This window comes from Tachypleus tridentatus, unplaced genomic scaffold (genome assembly GCF_004210375.1).
Source record: "Tachypleus tridentatus isolate NWPU-2018 unplaced genomic scaffold, ASM421037v1 Hic_cluster_2, whole genome shotgun sequence".
NCBI lineage: Eukaryota > Metazoa > Arthropoda > Merostomata > Xiphosura > Limulidae > Tachypleus > Tachypleus tridentatus.
Genome location: NW_027467782.1, coordinates 60,131,661 through 60,140,351, shown reverse-complemented (window position 1 = coordinate 60,140,351; position 8,691 = coordinate 60,131,661). Strand labels below are relative to the sequence as shown.

Below are 8,691 nucleotides of genomic sequence, written 5' to 3'. Positions count from 1 at the left end.
TGCATAATGATTTATATGCAAGATATGGTGGAGTCACTTGATACCAAGATGGAGATTAGAAGGACTGTGGCAGGCATAAAAGAAACGTTTGCATATATGGGACAGTAATGACTGAGAATAGGTAATATTGTGAAAGGAGGGATATGCCTAACAGAAATGCATTTTTAGTATAAGAAAATTATAATATTATCCAAAACAACTTTATGAAGTTTAAATTTACAGGCATGTGTTATCAACATATCACTAATCTATAGCAGTCATTGTTTATAGACATCAAAGAAGTTATTTTTTATCTAAGAAAAATTATACTTCTGTTATTTTTGGAGTTAGTAGTGAGAACTATTAACACAAGCTTTCTAGCCTTTAAAACGACAATCAGTTGTTGTTTTTTATGTAAGATAGTGTAATAAAATAAAGAAAGTAAAACAAAGAATTGTAACTAACATAATAATCACAAACATATCTGTTGTATAGTAAAATAATTAAAATCACTTTGCTCAGTATTAGTTTTGAGTAAGACTACTGTTTAAACTTTTCTTGCTCAATGAACTTTAATTTAAAAACAAAATCTTATCAACAATTCTACAACAAAGTAACAGAGATACTAATAATGTACTAATTGTGTATAAACCGAGCAGCTTGACACATTTAACGCTGTCTCAGAAGCTATTAATAAGCCTTTAGAGATCTTATACCACATCTAACTACAAAAATGGTTAATGCTTTAACAGATTTGGAGTTGTATAGCCATGATACAATACCATTTACTTCTTTCATTAATAATATGATAAAAAGAAGTATAAATAAACTTTTTAGACTAAACACTACAATGATGTAACTTTGCACAGTATGTGTTTATCAATGTAATATGATAAAAAGAGTTCAAAGTAATCTAAATGCCCTTATATTTTGTAATTAAGAATTGCTTGCAAGCTACCTCAATCTTTATTAATTTTACTATATCTTTATTAGTAATTCTCCGTGTACCTTTTCACTGCTTTATTACCTCGGACTTTTATTAATATTGAATTCATTGTATGGTGTTCATCTAAATGTTTAGTAAAATGATTGTATAACATTTATTTTGTATTTACGATAGTTCTGCATAAAATATTTATTTTTGCGTTAAAATCAATGTTTAGGGAAATAGCATTGATTTGTGTTGCCACAAAATGTTCTCAAACAGCCAGATAGAGATTCAGAATGAAACTAAAATAATTATGCTACTTATTAAAATCCAATGATTGCTTTTAATATATAATTTCAAGTTTTATATGCTACCCTGCTAAAAGTACCTGGGAAGATATAAAAATGGTCAAAGTTGCAGAAGATCCCTGCCCAACAAGTGTTAAAATAAAAAAAATAGTTTACATTGCTTTTAATTATTCTTAACCCTTCACAGATATTTTGACAATGAAGGTAAAATATGTTGTGATAATACTAAGTTACCATAGTCTAATGGCTGTGTAAATTGAAGAGAAGGAAAAAAAAAAAAAAAAGGTATTTCCATGTGATGCACCAAGTAAATGATACAAACCCATTTTTTGCTTTCTGATGTGATGTCATTTTAGTAATGCATTTATATTATAATTTCTACATATTTTGAATAATAATTTTTGTTTTATTGAAGTGTTATTTCACATTTAGAACTTTTAAAATAATCATCTACACAATGTACTGGTTCCACTTCTCAGACTTGGAGTATAAAACTTATTGTGGGTAACACATGAATGTGTACTGCTGTATAACAAACACTGCCCCATCATACTTACTTTGTGTACTAATTTGCTTATTTATTAAGTGCCAAAACTTTAAATGTGTGATTTGTACTTCCCAATGAAGCCTTGTATTTTATTACTACCAAGGGAATATGAATGTGACTATAACACAAGGGATGTGTAAGTGTTTCTTGTAGGAAAATAAATTAAAGGAGTTAAATCATTTAGAGGAAAAAAAAGAAAAAAGGAATAAGGTTCCATTAATTTGTGACAGAAAATAATTTAAATGGTGACTATAATTACAGTGATCATGATGGTTTTATTTCCAATACTTTAAAGAGGATGCATTGACAGTTTTTCATTTCTTTGTACACTCAAAATAATGAAAAAGCTCTCTTATTATTGTGCCAAGTGCATCGCAGTGGCAAGTTTATGTCCTATTTACACCAGAAACATAAAATTGTGATGCACACTTTTGAGGATGTGTGATAAGAGTGATTGTCAAATCACTATTTGGTCTGACAAATGTAGGTGGTAATGTTTGGATATGAGACTCAAAACTCAAGAAAATTTCAATGATTGACTGTTCTTCAGGAGAGCAGTTAAGAAGAATAGTCAACTATTCAAAATTCTTGAGTGTTGGCTCTTGTGTGAAAACATTACAACTGTTGTAGGTGATCTTGTGCAATAACTTCTTAACTAGAAGTGTAGGTGTTGGTCATATTTGTGTGCTTTTCCTCTAATTCAGCATATGGAAATTAGAGGTGGTTAACACAGGTAACCTTGTGTTTCTTTGCAAGAAATCAGACAAAAGTCAACTGTCATTTCAGTTTATGAAATCATTTCAGATCTGCAGTATAGATCTTAAAATGTCTTTTCAAACAATTCAAAATTTGCATTTTAAGAAATGCCACAATACATAGAAAAATGGGGAAAAAATAAAACTCAAATATTTGCATTTTGACTTTCAGTAAAATAACTTATTATTTCTGTTGAGTGTTTCATTTATGTTCAAAATTGACGTTAAATTACAAAAAAATGCATATTGTAATATTTTACTTTTTTACATTAATTAGGTTTGCCCTGTAGAAAGCCAAGACTTTACATAGATTTCATTACAAGTGTTTAAAATAAAGTGTAAACTATATTTTATAAGAAATATCTTTTTTGTTTGGATTATTGTATTTTGCCTACAATGTTTACTCAACTAGTTTTGTAGAAAGTCCATTTGCAAGAATAAATTCATTTATTCATGTAATATATTTTGCAACAATAACAATATGTATGTTGTGTACATTTTAGCAATAAACTGGATTATGTTGATAAATCTGATGTTTTGTATTTTACCATATTATTTTTCATTGTTTTTACATGAAATGTAGTTGATTAAGTTACATTATTGTTATGATAAAGCTGAATCATTCATGTGTGTCCATGCTCAAGAAATCAATTTTTGTATTTTTCATGTGTACATGAATTTGCACCTAGTTCCTACTTAATGTAAAGTAGATAATAAGTAAACACTAATTACTAATTAAAATTTGTGGTTGAATTATAAAACAGGTTGTACAATTTTAATATTTTTATTGAATATATTGTTAAAACAAATGGATCTTTTGAGAGGCTATGAACTCTGGTAACCTGGTAATAGGTAATTCTTGAGTTTAACAACAGACTTTGTAGTTTTACATCAAAGCCTAAAGGAGAAAGAGCTCATCCTTAATATAATACCACTAAATGAAGCTGATCCAGTGACAAATACAACATAACACAATCTACCATTTTTTATGCAGCATTAAAAAATCATGACATCTTTAGTGTGCCTCTTCATGCCAGGAACCTGGTCCAATGAAAAGCTAAAAACTATCACACCATCTGCATTCTCTTTGTTTACATATTCGGAATTATATTGATTTGCAAAACTGATGTAATTGGTTTGTAGAAAGAACCAAAATACAAAATATACTTTAACTACAGTTTTGAGTAGGATTAGGCATTGAGCTATATATAAAGAAAAACATTGTAATACAAAATTAAATAAAACACAAAGGAAAGCTTATAACAAATAATTGTTTAGTGTAATTACTTTTTAGTCCGTAGACCACAATAAAATCACTGGTAAAATTAACGTAAAATCTTAATTACTATTGAATTTTGAAAATGAAAGACTCATAGCTAATGCCCTCCCCTGGCTAAGCGTTATGTCTGCTGACTAACAATGCTAAAAACCGGGTTTCAATACCCGTGGTGGGCAGAGCACTATCACTTTTTATTTCAGTTACTGATATAAATATTAGGATCATACATAAAAGGTGCAATGATAAAAAGGCCCTAAACAAGAGAGTGATCGAATAGTTGACTATTCTTCTACGATATCTTCTTGTGGCACGTTTTGAAGTTTACTGTATGCTTCTCGAGCTGTAATTAATTCTGGATCTAATCTTGTTGCTTCCATAAATGCTTCTTTTGCATCCTTTATCCTGTCTTGCTTCTGCAGTTCTTTTCCTTTATACACTTTAATTCGTGCTCTTTCTGACTTGCAGAAGGATTCCGGTTTCTCGAACTTACTTAGTTCACTGAGGTATGTTTCAGAAGAAATCTCATTGTTACTCCTTTTCAATAGTAAATAATCTACTGCTGCGTAATGTATTCCACTTTTTTTCAGATATTCTTTTGCTTTTTCAAAGTCCCTTTCCATTCTCCAAAAATAAAGCCCTAATTGATGAAGTATGTGTCCATTTTTTCCTTCAGTAATGTTATCAGCTTGAAGTAGGCATTTTTTCATTTCACCTTTATTACCTAAGTAACGATATACTTTGGAGCAGTTAAGTAGAATGTATGCAGTGTTTTCACATTTTTGAAGTTTTTCGAGATATCCAAGTATTTTCTTTTTCAACGAGTTGTCTCTTTTATTGTTGAACCATATACTTGAAAGCGATAAAGTGTAAGTGATAATATAGTCTGCATTATCTTCATTCGATAGGCTAATGGCTTTGTAAAGACTTTCCAGTTCATCCTGAGTAGGGTTTTCATTTTTTTTATTCCGGCGTAATCTTGCTAAAATCAGTCCCTTCATGTAATGCCACAACGGTTCTTCTGGATTTAATTTTAGACCTTCATCAAATGAATGTAAAGCTTCTTCATAATTTTGAAATGCACATTCGAACAGAGCAAAACCACGGGCTCCATGTAACCAAGCCATTTGTTTCGGGTCGTTCTTAATTTCTTCCCATAATGCTTCTGCCAATTCCAGTCGGCTTTCACAATTCTCTATTTGGCCTAGCATATGATATCTATGGGCTTCCAGCGCATTAAACAAATAAAAAGGTGTTTTTTCAGTAATGCTCTGAGATATTTCTTTTGCTTCAGATAAATAAGCTTCTGCTTTTAATAAGTTTACTTCGTACAAACCGTCCTCCAGACCACTCATATAAATGTATCCAAGAAGAAGAAAGCTTAGTTCTTGAATATCGGGCTTCGCTGTTTTCATCCAATCTGTCAAATTGTCGTTTATCTTTTGGACAGTTTTGTTGCTAAAAGGGATTTTCAGCTTCCACTTGCAATGGCATTCCAGTTGACGAAGTCTAATAGATTGATCATCCATCTATTGATAAAAACAACAATTAATGCTATTAGATTATTATTTAAAGTATACTTGGTTAAACTGTTGAAGACATAAAATATTCTAAAATATTTTAATGAAGACCATTTATGTAGTTATAAGTTTCTATTATTGTTTAGCTGGGTGGAAGTTTAAAGTAACCTGAGGAGAGGGTCACAAATTCGAGAAATCTTTTCAAAACGTTGAAGATAATTTGAGACTTACATATATAAGTAACGAATTAAACTAAAGCTAGAGGGAATTAATTAATCAGTTGTGCATGATATGTACGGTGCATCTGACACTGTAAACCAGTTACTCAGTAAAGTGTTTGTGGATATCGAGTTAATTAATTAAAAAGCAAGTGGATTTTATTGTAAAAGTAGTTTATTTTTATAGTTTGGCCTATCAGTGAACGTTTCGTCAACTGAATTTTGCATTATTATTTTTGTACAGAATAATTCAACATGGAAAATAATATAAACAACTGCAAAAAGAGTATCATAAGTGTAAGAGAAGAGTTAACTTTAAGTAATGAAATAATTTGCGTTAAAAATACACATTGTGTTAGATATATTATATACGAATACATTTAAAATATATTTTACTATAATTATACAAATTGTGTCTAGATATCAGCAAGAGTTTCAATAAAATGGTTATTAAAATAAATCAAATCGAATGTAATAGTGTTTATTACATATAAGAGCTCCCAAACAATATGTAATCAGTGTCTACGCTTTTCACGGAGCTGGTCTCATTTGGATACGCCTCTGTTATCAATAAACGATACGAACATAGATGTCAATTGTTCTTCAGTCATTGAATATTTAGTAGTGTTGTTTTTACACAACACATTTTATTTCGCTGAAAATAGATTTCACAGTCATTTTCTGAACTTGTCAAGAGATGTGGGGCGTTATACGAGGGTTGTTCAAAAAATACGCGGACTGTTTGAATTGCGCGGCTCCAATTGGTTCCAGGGAATCCGCTTGGTGTCGCTAGGTTCGCACAGTTCAGCTGATTACGACGCCATTTCCCGATTGCAGATATCTTCATTTGTGTATTAGCTACGCGGTTTTAAGTGAAGTGCGATTTTTTCGTTTGGCGGATTTCAGAATGAATGACCTGAAGGAGCAACGACTTGCTGTGAAATTTATTTTAAACTTGGAAAATCTGCGACTGAAACTTTTGCTATGCTTAACACGGCTTGCGGCATGTTTCAAGTGGCATGAACGTTTTAGGGATGGTCGACAGTCCATTGAAGATGATGAGCGTCCTGGACGTCCTTCCACGTCAACTGACGACCCACGCGTCGACAAAATCAACACCCTGGTGCGGGCAAATCAACGTCTGACTGTCAGGGAGCTTGCTGAAGAGTGTGGGATATCAGTTAGATTTTGACCGAAAAATTGAAGATGCACCGCGTTGCTGCGAAATTTGTGCCTCAGAACTCGTGAGTTTTTGGCCAAACACTCGATCACTGTTCTTTCCCACCCCCCTACTCACCTGACCTTGCTCCTTGCGATTTTTCTTGTTTCCAAACTCAAAAGACCCTTGAAAGGAAGAAGATTTGAGACGATTCCCGAGATTAAGGCAAATGCGACGAAGGAGCTGGAGGACATTATAAAAGAAGCGTACCAGGACTGTTTCAACAAGTGGACACACCATTGGGATAAGTGTGTGCGTTGGGGAGGAGAGTACTTTGAAAGGGTCCCAGACCTGTAACTTCTAAATAAAGTACACTTTGTTTTATGACGTCAGTCCGCATACTTTTTGAACAGACCTCGTAAATGTGAAGATCAAACTACTGTTCGTTACTTAACAGCAGTACAATTATTAGCATTAAGTGATGTCCACGAGCTGTCTTCCATCTAATCTATCATTTCAAAATTATGGTCCTCCAAAAGTATATCGACAATTTGAAAATTCTAACATAAAAATAATAAATTTTGCACCTAACGAACTTGTACCATTAGACTTTTATATTAGACATTATATTTTAAGACAAGTTAGGCGTTAATTGCTACATTTAGATAATTTATTTTTGATGGAACATTCTATAACGAGTATTTCACTGTACAAAATCTTGACACACTAAACTGCAACGGCTTTTTAAGTAATAGGTTAAAATGACGTAGGAAGGTCGAAACGTTGTTCTCTCCTTATTAGTAAAAGTGTTAATACCTATAACAGCCGTTCTGAGACACATTGACATTATTTATTTAGTGTACCCAGTTATTATTAATAATAATGAAATACAGGTCATAGTGGGTTCAGTCTACCAAAAATCAAACCAAGATTTCAAACGAAAGGAGAAAACAATTACCTTTTATAATGTCAACAAGATGCACTTGTATTTCTTCACGATTCTCTTTCCGTTCTCGAACAAAATTGTGCTTTAATGTCATGTTCCGTAGGCTTTAATATAATATACGTAACAAAACCATAACCAAAACCAAATCAACGTATACAGTGTTATCTCAAACGTGAAATTTAAAACACTATTAATATTATTTTTCCATTTCTTTTTACATACATATTTCAGCTTAACTAATGTTATTAACTATTGTAATATTTAAACTTAACAGAGAAGGGTTACAGGAAATATTAATGATTGCTCCTTATTCCTTAAGTGCCCATGAACTTTGTTTTTAAATTTCGCACAAAGCTACTCGAAGTCTATTTGTGCTTGCTGTCCTTAATTTAGCAGTGTAAGACTAGAGGGCAGCTATTTATCACCATCCACCGCAAACTGTTGGGCTACTCTTTTACCAACGAATAGTGTGATTACACAAAAGTCGAAAACTTTATATAAATGTCTCAGCTGTCTCCAACATAAATCTTTAACCCATAGTTTGAAAGTCGACACCGAGTCCCTCTTGAAGTTGGAATAGTAATAATTGTGCAAACAGAAGATGACGAAAATGAGGCAGATATTTTGTAGCTATACATTTTATTCAGAAGATATGTAGTTTCACATAAAGTATGTAGCAGCAATCCAGTGCTTACAACTGCCCATATATAAATATAGCAGATATCAGGGGTGAAGTTCTGCAGATACTTACCAATACTGAGTACCAGAACTTCTTTTTAATGTTGTACTAGTATTAGGACTTATTTGAGCTGCTTTATCCTTGTTTTCTTTGTACATGCATATTGATGGTTTTTTTTTAATAAACAATCCATCTTCACTATTTGTAGTATTAATTGTGAGAATACTCTTTTACCAACGAATAGTGTGATTGACTCTCACATTATAATGCCTCCACTGCTGAAAAGCGAGAGCATGTTTGGCGCGACGGGGAGGCGAACCCGCGAACCTCAGATTACGAGTCGCATGCCTTAATACGCTTGGCCAACCCGGGCGAA

The 8,691-nt window shown here is 32.3% G+C and overlaps 1 protein-coding gene across 1 annotated transcript; it reads right to left on the bottom strand.

Annotated features, from left to right (window-relative positions):
• Nucleotides 1-3,287: 3,287 nt before the first annotated feature.
• LOC143242548 (antiviral innate immune response effector IFIT1-like) lies at nucleotides 3,288-7,787 on the bottom strand. Its single transcript, XM_076485963.1, has 2 exons — nucleotides 7,649-7,787; nucleotides 3,288-5,322 (listed from the first exon to the last, which is right to left on the bottom strand). The coding sequence occupies exon 2, from the start codon at nucleotides 5,320-5,322 to the stop codon at nucleotides 4,078-4,080; it is 1,245 nt and encodes a 414-aa protein (XP_076342078.1). The 5' UTR covers nucleotides 7,649-7,787; the 3' UTR covers nucleotides 3,288-4,077.
• Nucleotides 7,788-8,691: the final 904 nt, after the last annotated feature.